The 24659-nt window shown below is 43.4% G+C and overlaps 2 protein-coding genes across 4 annotated transcripts in view; one reads left to right on the forward strand and one right to left on the reverse strand.

Moving 5' to 3' along the window:
• Nucleotides 1–9533, forward strand: part of LOC118122699 (Down syndrome cell adhesion molecule-like protein 1 homolog) — a 53975-nt gene extending 44442 nt beyond the window's left edge. For all 3 annotated transcript variants that reach the window (XM_035179586.2, XM_047343704.1, XM_047343705.1), the window contains 13 exons: nt 979–1132; nt 1705–1822; nt 1957–2120; nt 2656–2754; nt 3018–3206; nt 3540–3827; nt 3922–4077; nt 4208–4238; nt 4342–4460; nt 4600–4752; nt 4899–5099; nt 5497–5808; nt 6628–9533. In XM_035179586.2, the coding sequence (XP_035035477.2) occupies nt 979–1132; nt 1705–1822; nt 1957–2120; nt 2656–2754; nt 3018–3206; nt 3540–3827; nt 3922–4077; nt 4208–4238; nt 4342–4460; nt 4600–4752; nt 4899–5099; nt 5497–5808; nt 6628–7061 (2418 nt within the window). In that variant the 3' untranslated portion in view covers nt 7062–9533. The remainder of the gene's footprint in view (nt 1–978; nt 1133–1704; nt 1823–1956; nt 2121–2655; nt 2755–3017; nt 3207–3539; nt 3828–3921; nt 4078–4207; nt 4239–4341; nt 4461–4599; nt 4753–4898; nt 5100–5496; nt 5809–6627) is intronic.
• Nucleotides 9534–12029: 2496 nt separating this feature from the next.
• Nucleotides 12030–24498, reverse strand: arhgap35b (Rho GTPase activating protein 35b). Its single transcript, XM_035177819.2, has 7 exons — nt 23762–24498; nt 17194–21107; nt 16719–16860; nt 15918–15995; nt 15600–15731; nt 14874–14979; nt 12030–14738 (listed from the first exon to the last, which is right to left on the reverse strand). The coding sequence occupies exons 2-7, from the start codon at nt 20914–20916 to the stop codon at nt 14327–14329; spliced, it is 4593 nt and encodes a 1530-aa protein (XP_035033710.1). The 5' UTR covers nt 20917–21107; nt 23762–24498; the 3' UTR covers nt 12030–14326.
• Nucleotides 24499–24659: the final 161 nt, after the last annotated feature.

Consider the following 24659-nt stretch of genomic DNA (forward strand, 5'->3'; position numbering starts at 1 on the left):
TCAATTAAGACAATTATAATTTTCCACCTAATATTTCTCCCCTGCTTCAGGAATAGCAGCACAAATCAACTAAATTAGACAATTTGTTTTTAAAGCATCAAGTTCACAGGGAAATCTGCATTAAGAAATTTGGAGCCCTGAAAGACACCATCCATAGCTTTGAAAAACACGTCCAATATCTACATTTCTTATGCAGATGTCAAAGATTCAGGCTATAAAAAGTCATGAATACATGTCATACTTACGCATGACATATTTACGATCAACCAGAGCAGCAACATTTATTCTAAAAAAAGACTCTTCAATGCCTAAAATGTCAATACAAGCAATCACAAAGTAAAAAAATGTGAAAAAATAGAAAAGCATTTTTAAACATATATTATATATAGATAGATAGAAAGCAATTATAATCATGCCTTTTACCACAAAGAAGACAATTTGTGCTCATGTGTTGATCAGTTAAATTTAAAATAAAAGGATCGCAATTACGTTTTCTTAAATGTCCTCCTGCAAATCAGGATGTCAGTTAAAAAAAAGTGTCTGTTAACCTTCAGGTCTTTATTGTGTCCAGACACTGACTCGTCTCTGAACAACTGTACACTAGTGTAATGCATTTTTCAAGGAAAACATTTTGGTATGTTGTAAAGGACAGGTAAAAATTATCAAATGAACAATACGTTGAATATGTTTAGCTGCATCAGTTTCAGGGTCCTGGTATAATTCTTGCTGACTCAGTGTCATGGCTTACTGAGACACTACATTATTATTAGTTAATGTTATAGTAACACGTGCTTTTCCATTCTAAAAAAGCTGTGAAAAAAGGCACAGTGGCAGGATGTCGACTTCTCTATTTTAAAAGACATATTTGACCTATAACACTTCTTCAGTCTGCACTTTCTCGTACCCGAGCCACCACCAGTTGTGTCATGTCACCTATCAAGGTTTGCTAACACGACCTCGCGTGCTTTCTTGTCCCAGGCGCCCAGCGAGTACGAGGCCAACCCCGAGATGCTCTTCTACCGAATCACGCACCTCAGCCGCGGTAAACAATACCACATCTGGGCTGCAGCCGTGACAACTGCCGGCCGTGGGAACATCAGCTCAAAGGTCACAGTGGAGCCTGCTGGGAAAGGTGGGTCCTCCCGGCGAGCCCGCAGTGTGGAGATTTCTGTAAAGGTTAAGCGAGGGAGCTCTGTAAAGATGGCAGTGAAACGGCAACATGATGCCCTGTGCATATATCACTTTCATCACTCTCTCTCCTCCTCCCTCTGTCTGCGCTCTCCGCTATTGATTGACAGCCGTAGTATTGATTGAGTAGCGGCAATGTGGCAAGAAACGCTGTTGTTAATTATGTGGTGATGAACAGGGCCTATCCAGTAAAATGACCCTTGGGGAGAGAAGTAGCAGGTGAGAATCAATAGAGGGAGGATCTATGGAGAAAAGATGGACTGGGAATAAGGGGCTGGAGGAGGGGCTTTGATAAAACACCGCTCCACAGATTTTTACTCCTTCAGCAGTGAGAAAAGGCCTTTTCCCCTCGGGGCAGACCTGGTCACTCCTTCAGCGCTGAGTGGCAGGCAGACAAGCTAAAGTATGAGGGAAGACATCAATGTGATTTTTGGTTTATCTCTCATCATCTGAGTGAGAGGGTGTGCCCTTTAAGTTAATGGTCTGATTTTTTGGGGGTTTCCTTTTTATGAGCAGTCCCGGGTAAGATCCTGTCCTTCGGTGGCACAGTGACCACACCCTGGATGAAGGAAGTACGTCTGCCCTGCAGCTCGGTGGGAGAGCCCGCCCCCACGATTAAATGGACCAAAGACAGGTCGGAGTTCATCATATACTGTTTACTTGTCAGCGTCATGACTCACATACACAGATCTGCTGCTTGTGAACGTAATACAACTGTACCTGACTCCAGGATGAGACTGTTAACATTTGTCTGTCTGTATTCACCAGTGAGGACTCTGCCATTCCAGTGACGGCCGACAGCCAGCGGCAGATCTTATCCAATGGCACGCTGGTGCTGCGTTCGGTCAAAGCAGAGGACTCTGGGTACTACACCTGCACGGCCACTAACACGCTGGGCTTTGACACCATCATAGTCAATCTTGTGGTGCAAGGTGAGAAGAAACAGAGGATGTATTGGAGTGGAACTGATTTGTGGGAAACGTGTGTTCTTTGTGATATTCACCTTTCGCCATGTTTTCACCCCTGTCCGTTTGTTTGTTTGTTAGTTTGTAAGCAACATAAGCAAAAAATTACTGATTACCACAAAACTTAATGAAAGGCAAAGAACAAATACATTTTTTGTTGTAGATCCTGATAAAGGGATCCAGGAATGTTTTATCACTTTCGCTAACATTGTGAGAGAGAACCTTTTGAAATTTTCACTGATTTCCCAGGGAATGATGGATTGATCTTGATGAAATTCTTTATTTTTTTTCCTACATTATCGGGAAATTCTCACGAAATGGAAAAAAATCATCCATGTTTATTGGACTGATTTCTGTAAATGTGTACAATTTGGGGCAGTTTAATTGAATTTAAAGACTATTAGGCCTTGGCGGAGTGTGTGTCCTACTGATTACCATTCTAGATATGGTCTGGTGTTGATCCACTGTCTTTGTGTGTGTGTGTGTGTGTGTCTAAACCCAGTTCCTCCGGACCAGCCTCGTCTGACTGTCTCCACCACCTCCACCTCCTCCATCACCCTGGCTTGGATCCCGGGGGACAATGGAGGAAGCTCCATCAGAGGTACGCTCACAGAAACATATACAGCTCCCCCATGACTGTGTGTTTATGACAGATCATTCACCCTTTTGCTCTCAGTTGTACTAATGCTGCATACATCAGTGTAAACAATGAGCTTAATGTTTCTGGGTGAGACGAAGGCAAATTCGTTCTGTTTGAAGGTGTTTGTCGCCCCCTGGTGTCCGACAGATGTAGCAGCAGCAAGTCCTTAATCCTTGTTCTAAAGTACTTGGGTTTGACATGAAGCTGTGCCTGTGCGGCTGCAGGGTTTGTGCTGCAGTATTCTGTGGACAACACGGAGGAATGGAGGGATGTGTTCATCAGCTCCACTGAGCGCTCCTTCAGGCTGGACAATCTGCGCTGCGGAACCTGGTACAAGGTCAAGCTGGCCGCCAAGAACAGCGTGGGCTCAGGGCGCATCAGTGAGATCATCGAGGCCAAGACCCACGGAAGAGGTGAGTGGTGGGAGAAGCAAAAATGGTGTTGTTTCCTGTTTACTTTATTAAGTTAAATTAAATTAAATTACATAATTTCGCAAAAAAAATGTACAAATACAAGAGAAAGCCAAAAAAAATGGCCCTGCAGTGTTGCTGTGATATAAATGAGGAAATATTCAATGCAGTGAGTTCACAATCTGAGCTGTTCTCAATGTCCTCAAGTCACATTACATATTATATAATCCTGAAAGTCTTCACTATGACTAAGATCTTGAATAAATGTATAATAATCCCCTATGTTGCTATGTTGGCCTCATCCCCCCTGTGTGTCTTTGCCCTCTTTCTCTATAGAGCCGGTGTTCAACAAGGACCAGCCGTTACTCACCCACATCAACTCCACACACGCAGGGCTCAACCTGCAGGGCTGGACCAGCGGCGGCTGTCCCATCACCGACATGATGCTGGACTTCAGACCTAAAGGCACCTGGGCCTGGCAGAGCCTCAAGGCCAACTCCACCACGCAGCTCTTCCTCAGCGAGCTGCGGGAGGCCACGTGGTACGAGCTCAAAATGAAGGCCTGCAACAGCGCCGGGTGTGGCAACCAGAGCTCCCAGTTTGCCACCACCGACTACGATGGCAGTGAGTGCATCCCAGATCCATCAGTCTTCAGTCATCTCTTCCCCTCGCACTAACCTTTCTATACTAAGTCTTTTTCTTCTCCTTCTGTCCATAGGTACAATCCCCCCCATTAAATCAGCCCGTGGCGAAGGCGATGATGTGAAAAAGCTCTTCTCCATCGGCTCTCCCGTCATCCTGGTTACTCTGGGTGTTGCGTTGCTCTTCATTATCCGCAAGAAACGCAAGGAGAAGCGGCTCAAACGTCTCAGGGGTGAGAGGAAGGAAAAGAGAGAGAGATCCGTGTTATTGTGTTTAATGGATTAACGTAACATAGAGTGACAAGCTGAAACGCTTATCTTCACGGCCAACCATAATCTAATTAATATATTGTCTTCTTACAGATGCTAAGAGCCTCGCTGAGATGCTTATCAGGTAAGAGCCAGCCTATATGGGCACAGAGATCATTTTTGAAAACCTTTATGGAAGAATTCGGTTTGATTAGATGTGTCATTTCCTTGTGTGTGTGTGTGTGCAGCAAGAACAATCGCAGTATAGACACGCCTGTGAAGGGCCCTCCTCAAGGGCCGAGGCTCCACATTGACATCCCACGTGTTCAGCTGCTCATTGAGGACAAGGAAGGCATCAAACAGATAGGCAAGTGACTCCATATCAAGGACAACACAACTATATATTTATCAGGGAAATTTCATTTAGATTTTTATATCAGCTTATGTTGCATAATTCACTTTTTTTTGTAAAGCTGTTGTGTTTTCTCATCCCTTGACTGCAACAGGCGAGGACAAGGCAGCGGTGCCAGTGACAGACACAGAGTTTAGCCAATCAGTAAATCCACAGAACTTCTGCACAGGCGTGTCTCTGCACCACCAAGCCCTCATTCAGAATTCAGGGCCTTTGATTGACATGTCAGACATCCGTCCAGGCACAAGTGAGTTCTGTTTTTTTTTAGGTTTACACCCACTTGACAATGACGAGTTGGTTCAAGATTTGTTCTTCCATTCTCCCTGACAATCAATACATATACACCGTCACTGTGTTACAAGGCAGTTCTCTGATCACTGTGACCTCTCTCAGACCCCGTGTCCAGGAAGAGCATCAAATCCGCTCACAGCTCCCGCAACAGATACTCCAGCCAGTGGACGCTGAGCCGGCCGACTCAGAGCCAGTCGACAGCCTCGGCACGAACTCTGACCTCGGACTGGCGAACGATGGGCTCTCACGGCATCACTGCGACGGAGAGTGACAGCTACAGCGCCAGCCTCTCCCAAGACACAGGTGGGTCAAGCCCAGGCTCTACAACTACCACAAAGACACTGCCACTCCATGCGCTACTGTTGTTTTTATCTTACTTTAAGTCTTTCACCAAAATACAGTTCAGGCAGCTCTAATGTCAAATTTATTATCACGTAGAAGCGTATACACAGTGAAGACGCCATAACATGTATTTTAAAATTACAGAATTAAAGTATGGAGAAAGAATGGAGAAAACACACAGTACTCGCGTTTAACTAATGTTAACTAAAAATATTTGTTTTATGTTGTAAGTGCTCAGTGGTTCTTCTATATGGGCAAATAAAACTAGATTAAATAGGTTCTTATCAAATGCAGCAAGGCTTTTAAATAAGATTTTAGAAAGGTTTTACCACAATTATATCTTCTTTTTTTTTTCCAGATAAGGGTCGCAACAGCATGGTGTCGACTGAGAGCGCCTCCTCCACCTACGAGGAGCTGGCGAGGGCCTACGAGCACGCCAAGCTGGAGGAGCACCTGCAGCATGCCAAGTTCACCATCACGGAGTGCTTCATCTCCGACAGCTCGTCTGACCAAATGACCACAGGAACCAACGACCCAGCGGACAGCATGACCTCCCTCAGCACGCCGTCTGAACCGGGCATCTGCCGCTTCACCGCCTCGCCGCCTAAACCGCAGGACTACGACCGTGGTAAAAATGTGGCTGTGCCCATTCCCCACCGCGCCAACAAAAGTAAGTATGGCAGACGAAAGTCCTGCAGGGACAGTACCTACGATAATACATTTTGCATTCAGTTTGTATGTAGAATTAACTTGTTACATTTAAAACATACAGTATAGATTGAAGATTCTCAGTTGGAAGGAGTAGGAAATGTTATTGACTGTGAGAAATTAAAATAATGATATAAGTAAAATCAAAAACTAAATAACACCACTAGGCTAAAATTACTTATACTACACAAGTATGGTTCCCAGAGTAGCTTTAAGGAATAGTTCACTCAAAAATGAAAATTCCCTCATCATCTACTCACCACTATGCCGATGGAGCGTTGGGTGAAGTGTTTGAGTCCACAAAACACTTCTGGAGTCTCAGTGGGTAAACAGTGTTGCAGCCAAATCCAATACATTGAAGTAAATGGTGACCATTTCTTCAAATGTAAAAAAAACGAATTCAACTCGAAACGCCGTCATTTACACCGTGTTTGTAGCCTAAATGTCCTCTGTGATTCATGCACGAACACGGCTTCAGAGGAGGATATCAGATATCACACTGTTTACCCCTGAAACTCCAAAAGTGTTTTGTGGACGCAAACACTTCACCCACCCCTCCATTGGCATAGTGGTGGTGAGTAGATAATGAGTGAATTTTCACAAATTTGTCACAAAAATATAAATTCAAAGGAGTTATAATGTAGTAACAAAAGCTGAGGATGTTGTCATTAATCGGAATTTATAAAAGCCTCATTCAGTTCAAGCAGTCAAAATGACACAAAACATTTCAAATGACCTCACTCTATGGAACTTGTCCTGACCATTTTCATGCTTTCTCCAGGTGAATTCTGCAACCTCCCCCTCTACATGAAGACAGACCCATTCTTCCGCAAGCAAGGGGAGCTCCACGACCCATGCCCGGTTGTGCCGCCGCGGGAAGCCTCGATCCGCAGCCTGACGCAGCGGGCGTATCACACCCAGGGCCGTCACAAAACTCTGGACCCTACCAAGCAGCCGTCCCTGACGCTGGGCCACTCTGGGCTGAGCAGCTTGGGTTCGAGCTTGGGCACCGCCACCTTGCCCCAAAGGACTCTCACCATGCCCAGCTCCAACACCGCAGCAACAGCTTCCACTTCCAGCACAGGCAGCAACCCCACCAACAGTAACAAGGTGGGGGGCTCCAGAGACTCGCTGCTTGAGAGCAGCTCCTCTGCACTGGGGAGACTGCAGAAACAGAGTGCGGGGGCCTACTCCAAGTCATACACACTGGTGTAGTCCATTCTCTTGCACAGACTTGCACTGCTGTCCCACTCCTCAGCCAGCCCCACCCTGGCACTCTTCAGTCTGGGCCAGAAAGGGCATGCAACCATCTTTCTTTACACCCAGCTAATGGTGAACTGCCCAGCACCCTGTCTAGTTTTCCTCGAGATAGGTGCTCTCCCAAACAGAGACCCAGCTAACCCTACTTTTCATGCTTACCTGGGACTCTGTAAAAGAACTACTAACTCCAACTAACAGTTCCAGCCGGCTGGTGCTCAGCTCCGCGCAGTTCTCACTGGAGCTGCACAGCAAAAAAAAAAAAGAAAAAAAACAGGAAGCGATTCTGTGGTCATTTGGACATATTGACTATAACTGAGCTAAAAGCTCTGTGTTTATGATGATGAAGACTACAATAGCCAGTATGAAGCTGTGTGGCCACCCTGTCTCTCACGCACACACATGCTGTCCTCCATACTTTGAGTATTATTGTCAATTTGCAGGACGTCCCGTTAAGTTCCCTATTCTTACTGTATCTTCCACCCTCTATGTGTCTCTTTAAGTCCCAAATATCTATTGGCAAATTCAAATCCAAAAGAAATGATTCAGGTTCACTTCCAAGAAAGAAAAAAACACTTCTATCCTGTTCGTGTGACAGAATCTCTCCAGCTGAACAGTGTCGACAACTCAAATGAACCAGCTATGATTATTCATATTACAAATAGAGAATATTTGGTAATATAAAGAATTTACATATATATTTCTATGTAGGTATATTATTGACGTTTACGTTAAATTATGAAAAAGTATAAATTGTATGTGCCACAATAGTGTACATACAGAAATTAAATGTTAATGTCAAATTTAAGAACGAGACAATCGCTCAATCATAAAAATTTAAGAAGAGAAATTTAAAGAAGGTTTGACTAAAGAAAGAAAAAAAGTTTAGTGTATATACAGGAACGTCTGTATATTACTTGTATGTGACCGACTATGAGAAGTGTCCCATGATGAGGTGGGAAAAAGCATGACAGGCTACTTAGTTTTAGTTTCAGTTCCTGAAAAGGGAAACAACTGACTGGTTGAACAGATTATAACCTCCCCGGTTTGCAACGCCTACTTTACTGGTGGAAACAATCACGACAGAAAGCCTCCTCATGGAGACTCTACGGAGTCTGATGGGTTAGTAAATACATGTACGTTCAGAAACCAAATAATCAGTATCAAAGAAGATCCCTAAATCAGTTTTATGTTTATGTTGCTATTAGCTGAAGGCTTGAGTTATCCTACAGTATTAAAGCCTCTGTTACTGAAAGTCACAGAGATACTAACATATTCAGCTCTTCAGAGAAAGGAGAGAAAAAGAAGGAATCCCAGTTATGATGTGAATGAAAAATAATATAATGAGAGAAGTTCTATGTTCAGGGAGTTCATTGAAAAAAAACAAAATATATAATGTTCACTTAATTGATATCTTTGTTGTTGCCCTGTCTGAAGTACTGTACACAGTATGTCCCACTTTATTTACCACCACACCCCTCCATAAATGTACGTTCACACAAGATCCTATTGGGATGTTTTCTCAAGCATTGCCATGATAGTGTTCTGTGGTTTGTATTCATTTGATCAATTTGTTTGTTTTGTTTGTCCAGGGAGGGTGATGTCTGTCAGTCTGTTGATTTTGATTTATAATATTCCTTTTTGAATTAATTTAGGATTTTGACAAAAAATGTTTGATTCCAGAGGCCAAACAGTACTGAGGTATGTGGCCTGTGACTAAAACCAGTTCAGCCAAGTGAAATCAGGGACTCGTAGCTCTTTTAGTCACACAAACTACTATTGTATTGTGTATATACTGGACTGGAGGTGGTCTGTAAACCTGAAGCATTCATACTCCCGTCCATTTCCCCTGCTCAGATAAATTAAAGTAAAAAGTCACCACCGCGAAACATAAAGATCCATCATCTCTACCTTTGTCAGTGTTGTTTATAGATTAAGTCTTGTACATAAAACACAGTTTTGTATGAAGAGCTATTTTCGTCAGAATAAATCAGGGGACACATCAGGGTTGAATGCCCCAATTTCAAAATTGAAATAGTATCAAAAATAAAATATTTTACTTCTGAAATGGGCAAAAAAAAACATTTTTCTTTCCCTTTATGTTTTTTATACTAATTTGTTGAATTTTTATTCTTTTTTAAAGGTCTTTTGATGTTGTCATTTGTCCTATTTACTTTTTTTATTATCATTATTTTGTATTTTGTTCATCCTCAGAAAAGTCATTGCATGCTTGCTAAAAGGGAAAAATTGAGAGAAAAAATGTATGAAAATCAAAAGCTAAAAAAAAGGTTGAGGGTATCCCAAACATTTGTTTGAGTTGCTTGTTATAGCAATTGCTTGTGTTCAAAAGTACATTTTCTATGAAAAGAAAGCAAAAACTAAAAAGATCATTCTAACACCTTGTGCAATAAAGCTATCTTTCATACGTCACGGCTTCTGTCATTCTCAAGGCCTTTGATTGACATGTCACACATCCAGGCACGAGTTGTGTTTTCCTCCTCATGTTTGTTTGCGATAGGGGCCCTTTGTGTAGCTGTTGGCCCCTCAGTGACCTCCACTATGGCTGTTTCATTCTTTTATTCCTCAGTCCCCCAGGAGTTGAAATTGTCAGTTGATTAACCGATTAGTATGTTGACAGAAAATTAATCGCAACAATTCTAATCATTGATAGATTTTTGTTAATTCCAAGCAAAAATGCTTGTGTATATATTATTTGCTTGTTTCAAAGTTTTCTATGGCAGTAAACTCACAATTTGATCGACTTCGCTTTTGCTGAGTGGTGACGGCATGTTTTCCCAATTTTCTAATATTTTATATATTGATTAGCTGAGAAAATATTTGTCAGAGCTACTGGTAATGAAATTAGCAGTTATATAATCATAAGACTTTAAAACCTAAAGTTTTCAATGTGTCTGACTCGACACAGAAAAAAGTAAAGTATATTCATGTGAACAACTTGACAATAGAAAAATTCAATATATAGAAACAAAATTTTGACCTAAGGGACCTCAACAAGGCAACAAGATGGTGGAGCCAACGTTCTGCTTTAGTGGTGTTGCTATAAAATAACAAATCTGTGATTAGTCAAATGTAGACAGAACTAGAATGACACATGACAGTAGAGACATACACCAATGCCCAACAAGTCCCCTTAGATTCAACCAATCAGTTCCCTAAATGGGCCTGTTTTTTTCATCAATATCCATCGAACATTTGTGAAAATGGCAACAATAAAAAACAAACATCTTATCTCACAATGTTAAAGAAAGTGAATGGATCCGCCCCCTGATGTGGATCTGCACCAAAATGTAATGGGTTCTTCCCTGATCCATACTGCATCCTTTCACAAAGTTTGTGGTCATCTGCCCTGTAGTTTCTTGCACAATATAAGTAGATGTAGATGAAAACATAACCTCCTTGGCGGCAATAAAAAAGTAAATTGGAGGTGAATTTCTCAGGCACTCCTGAAACTTATATGTTTGCAGCAATGTAATGGATGTAATGGCGCCCAGCCTGTCCGTCAACATGTCACTGGAGGTAGCTCTTGTGTCTGCTCCCTCTTCCACACCATCCTGCACCAACAGGAGTCCCAACATTAGTCCCCCTCAAAAAAACAGTTGACAGAAACAGAGTAGAGTGAACCTGTGGCTTTTTTTTTTTACCCCTGGGAGTCTGGGCCCTGCCTTTATCCGGTGAGTAATCCAGTCTGGGCACCCGAGAGAGGGCGCTCTCCACCAGATTTTGGCTTGGTATCAGTGATGCATCTTTACATGGAGGAGTCTTTAGAGAGGTTGAATCTGAAATTCGAGGTGTGAAGAGAGTGGACCAAGTATAAAGTTATTAAAACATGACATGAGATACATGACAATCCACTCTCCCGCTGTCATAGCTCTACATGCATGCAACCACAAGATGGCACCATATCATTATGCTGTGTGACCCTCTCCCCACTAGGTGAACAGATACTGTAAGGGAATTATTCCACCAAAAGAGAGCAGTGGCTCGTGACGGATTTGTTGTGAATAATTGATGCTTTTCAGAGTCCCCTGCACCTGTGCATGCAACATACTACAGCTTCCAGTTACTACAGCACGGCTCTTTCATTTCATTGTTTATTGTGTAGAATTACCTTATTTATCAGAGGGATGGATAGATTTACATAGATTCATCTTTCAATTGGATTATTTGTGGAGTGAATACGCTGCACACGTTACATTTCAAAACTGCTATATTCATGCTTTGCTGTATTTGTTCACCAGCTGGTGAGTCAGGAAATATAGTTTAAACCTCACTCCACTATTGCGCAGTGAAAAATGCCGATGCTTACAACTTGTCTAATGGCAGTACAGTGAACTTTAATAAAAACAACTGCCTCCCCTCCACAGTGCTGGTATTTTAACCAACAAAATGATAAGATTGATATAATTCCCTAGGTCCCACAGTTTTGACAATTGTAATAAAAGCTTGAAATTATTCATCAGAAAATACATTTTAAAAACTAGAATGGCACTGAGGAGAGCCCATACTTCCATCAAGGTCCAACAGTCCCCTTATGAAACCACATTTAAATTGACCAGATCAGTTCCAGTAAAAAATGTCATCAAGATCCATGAATTATTCTGAGAAATCAATGAAAATGTGTATAAATGCAAAATTTTGAAGGAAGTGAAAACACAAATTCTGGATCCACTTCAACATTTAATGGGTTCTTTCTCAACCCACACCACATCCTTCCACCTAGTTTCGTGGTGATGCGTATATCTGTGGGATAACCCAGTTTTCAAACATAAAAACATAACCTCCTTGGTGGAAGCATTTAGGTTTCAAATTTAAAGTTCACATATTGTGTCAGTAATGGTCGGAGGTTCCTCTCAAACTGTAAAAGAATCAATGAAAGACAAACTCATGCACCACAGGGAAGCGGAGGACAGTTTTACAAGATTTAATTTATTAACTATTATACAGTTCACATAAGGCCTTCATCTTCAAACACTATTCTCAGTCAGACAAATTCCATGGTTTGCTCTTGGTGTACAGTTCATAAACTTTCACGTTTCAGCTATTTCACTTCAGTTTTTAGTTTCATTCTTGTACTGATTTCATGTTTTTAAAACAGGAAGAGGCTTTCATCCGTCTCCCTCGGTGTGTTTTTAAATCATGCACTAAACTTAAGTGGCCTTGAACCATCCACAAAAATGGTAAAAATGGACTTTCAATCATTGAAATACACACTAGAAATGTTTTCTACCATTGACTAAAGGGTGGCGTTCCCCAACATACAAATAAACAACCATTATAGAGTAGTATGCACTCACTTTTTGCTTGTCGAGCGGCAGATTTGCCGGTAATATACTCCCGAAGAATCGTGTTATCGTGGGACAGCCGCTTGGTTAGCTCGGGGCCAGTCGTAATGTTACAGCTAACAGATCTGAGGCAGCTTGAGAAAAGCCCTCAGTTTAGTCTGATAAACATATAAAATGACTGACTGACTTCCAACAGCATCGCGATTTCCAAAAGTACCAGAAGTGATGATCTCAAGCAGCCAATGATCAAACTAATCTGGTCATTAGTTCATTCTGCAACCAAGATCCATAACAGAGCCACAATCATCGGGAACGTGTGTGTCTGGTGTTCAAGCTTTTACTCAATCCTGTTCAAAAGACGGTGCTTCCTCTCAATAAGTGTAATGTTTATATTCATCAGGTCTCCATTGACAGTGCTACCTCTTAAAATGTGCTGCTTTTTTTTTTCCATGAGAACGTGTCAGCACAAAACCAATTCACTAGAGCAGGTAAACGGCCGGCGGTGCTTCCTGAACGCGTCTTGTTCACAAATATTTAACGTCTACTGGTCATTGTATTGTAAAGCAGGACTAGCGGTAACAGTGCGTTGAGAATACTAAACCTTCTGAGTTAAAGGTCCTTAATATTAGATGAATACAAAGAGCTGGGTTTGGTGGACAGCCATAGCAACACATCCAGCAACCTATCATGTTTCAAGCGTTTGGTTTCCATGGACACCAGGTGGCAATGTAGAGTCGTGTTATGGTAGGACTAGGTTACACATTCAAAATTTCAAAGATTTCTCCTTCACTTGACTGTTGATGTCTGATATGATAGTGGTCTAATTAAACCAAACTTCCCTAAACATCCACTCTGATCAACTAACAGCTAGAAAGAGGACAAACTCTAAAAAAAAAAAAAACTCTTTCACATGGCTGGATGAACGAGGAGGAGAAGCAGATCCAGATTTCCCATCAACCTAGAATGGGACCTCTGGATCCACTTTAAGAACGCAAGTTTTTACAAAAGGATCTTGTTTCACAAGCCTGCACTGATGCCACGCTCAACCACTGAACAAACAATATTGACAAATAATCAATGTGGCAGTTCATCAAATGTAACACTACACTATCAAAAAGTGCTTCAGATAAGTTTGTGGATACAAAAACAAGTTTGATGTAAACAAAGTTTGATCTGCCAGAGCTCTGTAGAAGCAATGGGTATGGCTGTTTGAGCTGTGAAATTAAAAACACACAAGAAAACAGTATGTCAACCAAAAATAATAAACCCTTTAGAGGGGAAAATCAACAGTGATCATTAAAGTGCATCCCTGGATGTGTACCTACCCCTTCCCTTCCCTCCCCATGCTGCCCCCTCAGGTAGATTCAATGAGAGAAGCCCCAAAGGCAGACAGAGGAACCTCTGCTAATTGGGGCACACTGCTGCCTAAAGGACCTACAGAGGAACAGTCTATAAATCCAGTGGCAGTACTTTCATGAGGAAAAAAAAACTAAAACAGTTATACACAGATAAAAACATGGTGGACACAAATCATCCTTCCAGCTTGGCATAGAGGTTTCTATTTCTTGGTAGTGTAGGATAAGTGGTGGCTGTTGACAGAAGAGAGGCTTGCTGTGACAGTGACCTCTGTCCTCCACTTCTGCCCTAATGTCAAATTCCAGGCTCTGAGGGACTCGGAGGGCAGAGGGAGAGTCACTGCTAATGGCGGCTGGCCCTGATGCACACGGGTATGGACACAAATGGCAGGTTGGAGAAGCTTCTCAGACACTTTACTATCGCCGCTCTTCATAACCTAAGTTGTCCATGATCAGAAATGTAGTGTGCAAGTGCACTTTTTTTTCCTTCTTTTTTTTTTTTCTCTTAGTGCGTGTTAGTGATAAGGTCCAGCATCATCATGGGCACACGTGGTTTCATTGTCTCTCACAGTGTCTCTTGTTCAGCGGGGGAGTGGTGGGAGTGGGGGTGTTGGTGGAGGGGAGGGAGCAGGGACTGCAGGGGAGACTGGGGGGTGGTGGGTGGGGACTGCTGCAGGGGGCTGAAGTGTGTGGTGGTGTGGGGCGGCGAGGAGCGGTAACCCGAGTAGGCAGAGCTCCCACTGAGGGTGGTGGTGGGTGAGGCGGGGAGGCCTGCCAGGCCGGTGGGGGAGTCGATGAGGGGCTGGTTGTAAAAGAAGAATGCACACTGGTGGATGAAGCTCTCGATGATTGTCTGGTAGGTGCGTGTGGCAGTCAGGGCGTCCATTGTGGAGAAGTCTGGCCTCATGAGAGTGGGCCAGAAGCAGATGGACAAGTTTTCACTGGTCATCAAGTTCAGCCTGTGCAACTGGCTCACCCTGGGACAACAAACACACAATCAGACTCAAACTTATTCATTCTCATCACACAGTGCAGAGACACTGGTGGGGGTGTCTACAACAGAAGACCAACAAACCCATGAAGTTGATTAAAACAGCAGACAGGGAACTTACTTGTGTAAGTGGCTCATGACATATCTGAAGACTTCATAATTCTCTCTGGGGAACCTCCTCAGGACATCCTTCATCGTATATAGCCTCTGTTCTCTGTCACTTAGTCCTGGACACACGGAGACAAGTTACCATTAAATCTCAGCCCTCATCATTACAGACAGTAATTTGACTGTAAAATGTCTTGCTCCACTATCATGGATATTATTCCTCTCAACGCTGAAACACCTAAACCGAGTGGTAGGATGTACTGTAGCACATTTACTTTGGTTATTGTATTGGTTCATATATCTGTACTTTACGTAAGTAGATTTGTTTTTGTGTACTTTTCACTTTTACTCGACTACATATAATCAGCACATATCTGTACTTTCTACTCCACTTCATTTTTAAAAAGCACTGCATTACATGTTCATATTGTATTTTTTAAAGGAGTGACTTTCCTTTTTAGCGAGTTTATCCTCGTTTAAAAAAAAAAAAACCTACGTATAGCCTACACTCTTGAAGTACTTTTATATATTTCAAAGCAAGCACTTACTTACTTTAACTCAAGTAGAGGAGTTAATGTGGTACTTTTACTCAAAATTAAATGTTTCAATACTTCCTCCTCCACTGCCTTAAACTGAGCAGAGCAGGTCTGCCAAAACCTCCCCTACCCTCGTCCTTCCTAAAGAAACAATCTTTTTATGTTCTAGTAGTGACCCTCCCAGCCCAGCAGTGTTTGCTTACTGAAAGCATCCAGTAGGTCCACCTGCAGAGCAGAAGGCACCAGGGGCTCAGGCAGCTCAGAGAAGAAGCTTTTGAGGCCTCCAGCCACAGTGTTTATGGAGAAGTCTTTCTCCACCAGGTCTAATCCGTGGTCTGTACGAGGAGAATGAGAGCGTTAAAGGGATCAGACACAATGAGCCCGTCAGTCGTAGATGTCATCAGGACGGAACAATTGGTGGTGTGTCACTTTGCTTTGGTAAGCGTTTTTTTGTTTTGATGAGGCAGCCCCATAATTACACGTCAAACAGCTGGTTGAAACAAATCTGATGAGCAACTCACCCTGTTCATACTGCCTCTGCATGCTTTCCATCTCTGACTTGTTGCCGCTTACACGATACAAACCCTCGGTATTCAAGCCTGAGGAAAAAACCCAGTGCAGCGGAGGAAAGGGGGGAGACGCGCGGAGGGGAGGGGAGGGGGTTGGGCAGAGTGGGAAACAAGCAAAGCACAAACCCTTCATTAGCCCAACTGCAAACAGACATGACAATACAGATGCTGGAGGAGAACTTGAACTGAAACTGAGGCTACATCCTCACTCACACATTTCCGTTTTAAAACGCATCACATTTGTGAAGTTTGGAAACGCTGCTGGTCCCTTTTAGTTTGAAAACTACGATCAGCATTCGCTTCCTGATTGAGTCTAATGATAAGCGTTGCTATTAAGAAATTCCTTCTCTTACTTGTTGTCAGGGCTGTTTCTCATTTATAGTATTTTTTTCAACAAAGTAACCAAGTGCAAATAGACAGTCAGCTTCCTGTTTACACCAGCACATGTGAATGTGAATGGTTTCATGATGTACCTTTTCAGGTGTGTTTGTATGGACTGAGATTGTTTTAATTTTATAATCCAATTTTAAACCTAAAATGCATTAATGTGGATCTCGCCTGTCTAACCACTGTATTAAATTCACATTACTATAATTATGGTCATGAGCAGGTTTAGGAAATCAAACAATAAATATGTTAAAGCAAGAGGTAAAAACTAATAAATGACCACAGTATGTTAGTATCTCAGAATAAAACTTTTGCACATTTTGAATCACAATGCAGCACATGTAAAGTGAAAGAATTTTTGTTTACCTGTTGTCTCAATGAAGCGGACACACTTCTCGATGAAGAGTGGAATCGGTCTGTCTGGGGATACCACATTTACGAGAGGGATCCCAAAGTAAACGCTCTCTGGGGGCTTGGGAACAGCTTGTCGGGGCTTTGTTCTTGTTTTCTGTGGAAAAGTAAGACAGAAGACTCTGACCATTTCGAACATGGATAAATAAATATGTTGATGCCAAGTGGAAGGCTCACTGGCCTCTAATTAAATGTGATGTTCTTCTTCAACAGAAAATCAGGGGTTCCTTCAATGTAGTCACAAGCTTAATATCTTGATCCTCTCTTAAACATCCTTACTCAACACTGACCTCAATTTGCTTTATGCTGACCTCTGCTATTAAACCTATAGCAATTACTCTAATCTCTCATTAGGACAAAGTCTTTGGAAAATTAATTAACGACTTCTGTTTGAGATTATGGACAAGAAAATGAAAAATGATGAACACACCTTGGCCGTACGTCGCAGGCTCTTCAGAATGTTCCTCTTTTTTGGGTCCTCACTCTCCTCGCTAACCAGACTTTCTCCTTTCAGGGTCCCAAAGTCATCTTCCTTGGACTTTGGGAGAGCTCCAATCTCATCATCACTGCCTATGAAGCTTGTCCGGAAGCTGCTGAATTTGCCGAGCCGTTTGGATCGGTCGCGGTAAAGACGAGGCTTCACCCCTATTGCGGAAAACTTCCTCCTCCGCTCCAGAGAGCTGCTGTCTGCTTCGCTGTCTGAGCCATTTCCATTCGAGTGCATCCTGTTGGAGTTGCGGATGGTGATGATTTTGCCTTGTGTGCTGTCGTGTGGCACTGAGTAGATGATCTCATCATTGCTCGGACGGGGTTTTGAAACCGCATCCATGGGTTCGGCGTAGTCTGAGGGATCATAGCCCACGTCTCCACCAGGAACCCAGGTAACAGCAGAGGGCAGGGAGCGACGATGTCCGAGTGTATCGATATATGGGTTACGGCTGACCTTGCGGAAGTCAAAAGTGACACCCGGTTTGACTCTAACTTGGGGGGGTACTTTGTTGTTGAGTTTGTTCTCAAAGTCTCTGATATCAGAGATGACAGAGATGTCACTGGAATCCAAGTCAGGCAGGTTGAAGCCTCCACTATGAGAAGTGAGCGTGCCATCATAGTATGGTGGAGATGGCTCAACGTCATCCTCTGAATCTAGGAACATGGTGACAGGACTGGGAGAACTGCAGCGTGGAGAGTACACATTTTCATTGGTGCATGCTTCAGCTACATTATCGTACATGTGTGTGGCCTCCACAATGTTGCGTTTCTCTACCACCTCCATCAGAAAAGAATGGAACATTTCTATTCTGTGCAGGCCTCCCACTACGCCCCCAGAGCCACAAACCAAACTATTAAAGCGACCCTCGATCTCATGGGCGAGCTCCTCCCCCTGCATCATCTGTTCACCGGCGTAGTCACTGTCAGTGAGCTCTGCTTTGCTATCTCCCACAGCCAATAGCTGAACTGGGATGATGTCTTGAACTTCACATAAGAATGCACACAGAGTCTCCAAGGAGGCTTTTCGAGAGACCGAGTACACTGCAATGTAGCCGTGTACCAACCTGCTCTTCCGCAAAGTGAAGGAGGCGTGGTAAGAGAGCAGAGACAGCTCTATGGCCAGCTTGTGTCCACCAACTGTTTGCTCCAGCAATACAGAGGTTCCACAATTAGACATTGGCCTGCAGTGCTGGTGCATGAGAAAAGGGGACAGGAGCTGCTCAATGTCATAGGAATCTCCACACATTAAACACATGACAACACGAAGGTCTGCCTCCGGGGCTGGCTGATGAGGAGAGTCTCGGAGACTTTGAGGCTCTGGGAGGAGCGGTGGGGAGCTGCTACTAAAGGATGAGCTTCTCCTAAGATCCAGAAGGCTCCTCAGAACCTGGTTGATTTGAGTCTCATTGACATTATGGCCATAGCCCACACCAGGGGAGGCAGGGTCTAAAAAGCTACACTGCAGTCTCCTGGCAAACTGTTGTCCTTGTGTTATTAGATTTAAGGCAGTTTCTCCACCTATATCCACGTATGATCCTACGCCTCTTTTAGTGACTAAAAGCAGAGACGTTTGCAGTTTTGCCAGCTGGCTATCCCTTCGACCTAGAGTTGATTCCCTAATTCGCTCAAGGCTTTCCACCACGTAAGAGAGGGACTCTTTTGAGTTGTACAGACACAAACATCCGTGAGGTGTGAAAGTGGGCGTGTGGAAGGAGTTTACAGGAAGACGTACATTTCCCTCAATAGGCCGCAGCATCAGCTCGTACATCTTCCCATCAAGCACATACCAGTCATCATTTGTGCAGAGAGCTCTAATCTCATTGGCAAATTCTCTGGCCAGTCCATCCTTTCCGAGGATGACCAGGTTAATTCTGTCAGCCTTGGTGTCTCCAAAAGCATGAGCTTTCACATCAAAAAAGGGATAACATGTTGGGAAACGAGAAACTAAGAGATGTTCAATCTTAGAGTCTCCGCAGTTTGGACTGCTAGGGCAGGTCTCCTTGGTAGGGTGATAGACAAAGTGGATATGCTTCAGTACCAGAGCATCTCTTTCAGCTGGAAGCTTTTGCAGTGCCTTGAACCTCTGTTCCTCCCCCAAAACCTCCTGAATTGCTCCCATCTTCTCCTTGCTTGGCTTGGCATCTACCTCAAGTTCATAAAAAAGCTCAGAGTACTCCAGCAAAAGCTCCTGAAAGTCTTCTTTTGCACGATCAATGATCTCCTTCTGATGGCGGTTGTACAGGTCCAAGTACTCCGGCTCCTCAAGCCACTGGTAAAAGTCTTCATTCATGATAAAGCTACGTGCCTCCTCCCATGGTTTACCAGGCGTGACAAAGGGAGAGGAGGCCAACTTCTGTTTGAACTCCAGCCTCATCTCTGCTCTCTTGCACTCATTACGCAGATGCTCCAGGTGGGCATTAAATATGTCCTCTGCTTCACCCGTCTCCAGTAGATCCGAGGGGATTCGCTCATCGTCCATGTTATCAATGTGTGATGTATCCTCCCATGGTGAGTCCTCCAAAACCACAAACCAGTGGGCAAAGTGCTGCTTGGACTCTAGAACCTTCTGTACCCCAGACCAGCTCAGCTGATCTATCTCATCCAGATCAGGCACCAAAGAACTAAGTGCTAAGGGAAGAGTGCTAAGGTAAATTTTGCGACGTCTCTCAATATGTTCCTGCTTCAGACGGTAAACATGCTGTTGAAAAAGCTTCTTGCACTTAGCCGTTCCCTCCAAGAAGACGTATTCTTTGTACTCTGGGGAGGTGTTCATGCGTCGACTGGTGTTTAACCAGGTTTCATTGTGATTCTTAACTATACGGTTGATGAGCCATTCATAACGATCCTTGGCAGAAGCTATCTGCTGACTCTGGAGCTTTAGGGCTTCAAAATAGGGAATTATCTTGGGCTTGCCTCTGCCTTTATCAAGAAGTTGAACCAGGGTGAGGAAGGCGAGGTCCACATTTATATTTGACCGTGCAGATGTCTCAACTACTGGTAGACTCTTTTTTGTGATACCAAAGGTATGTGCATCTTTGATGTAGCGTTCAACTCCTTCGTCACACTTGGTGAGGACCAGCACAATGGGCTTCTTCGTCTTGCTAAGCTGAACATACAGATTTGTGACGAATTTCAGCTGGTCATCAAAGTTGCGGTTCATGCCCCGGCTGACATCAACACAAAGCAGGAAGCCATCCACCTGCAGCTTTCCCTCAGGCATTTGCTTTTGCTCAAAGTCTTGCTCCAGACCAAGCTGATCTGTACAGAAGTACATGAGCTTCTCTGCTGAAGCCAGCTTGGTTGCGGCTGCCCGTTTGATATAGGGCTGCATTGCAGTGCTACGGTGTGGCTGAAATGTCTGGTCATCAATGAATTCAGTTTGCTCCACAACATGCATCCTGCACTCAGGCCCCTCTTCCAGAACCCGTGACACCTCCCCCCAAAACAGAAAGTGATCATTATTAACCACTCGACCCCCAAAGTCACTGGTGCTCAACACTGATGTGTGGTCCAAGTAGAAGTCATCAGCGCTAGGTCGCACAAACCTATTACACAAACAGGACTTTCCAACCCCACATTGCCCCTTCTCTTTCTCTGTTCCGGACAAACCCACAACCATGAGGTTGTAAATGGGCGGTCGGACATCTTGCTTTTTCGCCATCATCGTCTGCTGATGCTCATCCTGCCATAAACAGGCACTGTGTAAAGGAGTTCACTTGAATGTTTGTCCATAAAGTTGTTGATCCACAGGGGTGATCAGATTTCACTTTCTTCTGGTGGGCTTCAGTTTTAATAAATAGCAGTGCAGTAATATGAGCAGAAGGTTCTTTATTCATTCCTTATATGACTCAGATCCTGTCAAGAAAAAAAGAAAGACAAGAAATCAGACAAACTGGGCAAAAATTATGTATTAACAAAAATATATTTTTGAAATAGGGAAAATTGAAAATCTGTCAAACCACCAATGGGCATATTATTAATAAAGCATGATTCTTTATGTGATAATGGATTAGTGAAGTTATATTAGCATAATAACAAATGAGTGATCTCTAACAATAAAGTAATATGAGACGAACATTGACCACACAGATACATTTTGTGCTTGTGTCCTTTGTATACGACAGTCTACTGAAGGAACTGACCTTCTCAGTGGTGAAGGCCAGGATAACCAGTAAAAAGTAAACAGTGCTGGCTCTTTAATTCTGAGTTCAGCTGGTTATGAGGCACTTTACTGTCCATGGCTTAGGTCATGATGATGTATCAAGCCTGATCATATGTCAAAAGTAATTAACTGTGATATGTATGAAATCACTGTTTTATTATTATAACTGTACACACCAACATTTGATCAAGCACAACATATCAAGCAACAACCAAAATCATAGTAGAGACAGTGTCACAGGGCCAGTAATGACAACCAGTCACAATATCCCCTGACAGAGGCCATATATTTCAGTGGTAAAAGTAATGTCCAAAATACAATAAACTGCATTTCAAATGAGGAAGCAGATTTTTGAAAATTCCATTAAGTTGTCCGGCAGATTTATTTACTACTCCAGGGCTGTAACTATTATTTACATTGTTGAATTTATATGTCGAGTATTTTGTCAGATAATTTTGTTTAAAATATCAAAAAGGCCTATGACATTCTCATATTGCTTCTTTGTCTGAAAAACAAAACTGAAGGATATTCAATGTATTATTTCAGGGAACTAGATGTTCACATGTGAGAAGCTACACCAATGAACTTCCTGGTTTTTCAGCGTAAACAATCTTCCAATTAAATATGATATTTTTAAATAATTTACATCGGTATTATTTCATCTCTGCCTCAAGATTAGTTCCTGTAACGTCAAACCAGGATCCGAATGACTGCATCAAACCATGGAAAAAAACATGTGGGGAGTGGTGCTCTTTAAATGACAATGTCAGCTGATCAGTGAGCGGAATGACGGCCATAAAAATGACCACCTCACTCTCCATGTTTCGACTCATCACATCATAACCCCTTCTCCTTATAAATGGAAGAAGAGCCATCAGCCCCATCTCCAGTGACAAAACAGTGAATGAATGAAGTAAACTAACCGAGTCAGACACGTGCAGTCTATGACAAAGGCTACTGCATCTGCTCAACCTCAACAACACTTAATACTCAATATACTGTAGCATTGATTCTCCATTATTATAGCACTGATGCACTTCTACACAATATTGATCTATAACAAATCCTTGAGAAAATGGCCAACCTGAATTTCCCTGATGTGACGCACTAGAGTCAAACATCATAAGAAAAAAGGGGAAATGACACGTTTAACTAACACCGAGTCATCCCTTTTGACAGAGTGTGCACAAGATCATTTAAAGTGTATTTGATCCCAATTGAGTTCGATGTGCTATGTCTTACCCATTTACTTGCATATGTGACTCAAACTGTGCAAAATATTTGTTTAAAATAATTTTTGATTGCAAGTAAGAAGACCATAACAGGAAATAAAGGTTACGGCCATGGCACAGGACTATTGAAACCATGAAGAGTATACATGTTATGGAGAAACTGAGCTTTTCAACAAAGCTGCAATTAAGAGATTTCCACCATAAGATGGACTGTGTGATAAACTATGCAGAACTATGTCAAACTGGAGTCAAATTCATTGTAGGTGTACACATACTTGGCCAATCAAGCCTCTTCTGATTATAATAGTGACATCAAACTCGGTCAATGGAGTTTAAATACTTTGCTGCCGTTGTCGTTTGAGGGAAGGAAGTGTTTTCTAACTATACAGGTTGTCCAAACTCAAATGTGGTCATAATATAGCAAAGTACTTCTACTAAAAATGATATAAATCGTTTTATAGTTTACTTCTTTGTCCTCATTTCCAGGTATTGTTTGATTATTTTTGTTCTGTTCTGTTGAATTATGGGGGATATTAAATGACACAGACCACATCAAGATGTAACGATGAATGACTCTGAACAATCACAAAAACACATATTTAGATATTAAAGTAGAGGCTGTCACGTGAAGTGATCGCCCATGAGAAACACGTAGGGCTCTGACAGGCTGAGCGGCAGCAGCCGGCACCTCAGCTGAGCAGATCCGGGCCCTGACATCCAACATGACCAGACAAGTTCTTACATTAAAAACAACCGCACTGACCCCATCTGCAGCGGCATCACTACACGGCTCAACCGGCGTCTAACTCCGAGGGGGCTCCTTTACACAGCCCGCTTACTCAGACACACATTTGTGCGAGGTTACATGTCGCAACCAAAAAAAAAAAAAAAGGGATTAACGGAGAACGTGGGCTCCAGGGGGCTGACCACGCCAGGCCCCGCGATCTACATAATGAAATCAGAGCCCCAGATCGAGGGGGAATAGCCCGTCTCCTCCCCGGCCGACACACGATGTTAGGACGGGGATGTATCGACCCAGGTTGACTGCGGGTGCACAAGTCTCCACAACAAGGGAAACCGCCCATAAAGAAGAGGAGAGCGTGTCGGGTACATACCATCGGCGTTCTCCCTTTCTCCCCCTGCATCTGTCAGGCCAGCCCTTGCCGCAGCCCTCGCCGCCTGATGTGCACGGACAGTCAGCCGCAGAAACGCACCTTCCCGATCCGCCGACAGCACCGACACTACCGCAACCACAGCGATTGTGCTGCTTTTCTTGGGGGGGTTGAAAATATCAATCGGCTCGTGTGCGGATTCGGCTTTTATTCAGCTGCACTGCCTCGCTGCAATTAAACACGGAGCAACCAAATGTCCCGGATAATAGAACAATCCGATGTAGCTTCTGCAAATAGTTGGTTTGTCCTTCATGAGAAAATCAAGGCGTGTGGTAATAGAAAAAAAAAAAAAAGGAAGAGAAGCCCCCTTCAGTCGTCTTCTCCTCGGTTCACCACGTTGCTTTTCCGATAATTATTCTGTCCATTGTTGTGCCTACATAATGCTGCTGCTGGGCCGGGGCCGCCGCGCACACAACACAACGCCGAGTTCGTTGCAATGTCCGCGCTGCTTCTGTCTGAAAGTCGGCTTCTGCTGCGACACGGATCCGCTCGTGTCCCGGTCGGGCTCGCGGAGCAGATCGCGTGTGTGAAAGTGGTGTTTTCTGCCAGGTTTCCGATAATGGCGGCGGGCCCTCCTCCTCCCCGGACCTAGTTCTCTGCTCTCTTCTTTTCTTTGGGAAAAGGCAGCAGTGGAGACAGAGGCAGCGGAGAGAGGGACTCACCCAGCGGCGCCTTCACTCAACTGCAGCGGCTCCCTGCTACTGCTGCTCGTTACTCCCACAGTATTCTGTTACTCTGCAGCTACTCTGTACTTTACCACCACACTTCTTGCTGCTGCTGGGATGAAATATTTGTAATCACACTGAATAACTATACCAGTAGCATCAGAGGCAGTTCAATA

This window comes from Hippoglossus stenolepis, chromosome 15 (genome assembly GCF_022539355.2).
Source record: "Hippoglossus stenolepis isolate QCI-W04-F060 chromosome 15, HSTE1.2, whole genome shotgun sequence".
Taxonomy (NCBI): Eukaryota; Metazoa; Chordata; class Actinopteri; order Pleuronectiformes; family Pleuronectidae; genus Hippoglossus; species Hippoglossus stenolepis.

Coding starts and splice junctions, on each gene's coding strand:
- arhgap35b (XM_035177819.2), bottom strand. CDS start 20,916: ATGATGGCGAAAAAGCAAGATGTCCGACCGCCCATTTACAACCTCATG. Junction 15,732..15,917: donor GCAGAGGCAGTATGAACAGG/GTGAGTTGCTCA, acceptor CTCCTCGTACAG/ACCACGGATTAGACCTGGTG. Junction 14,980..15,599: donor GGACCTACTGGATGCTTTCA/GTAAGCAAACAC, acceptor CCGTGTGTCCAG/GACTAAGTGACAGAGAACAG.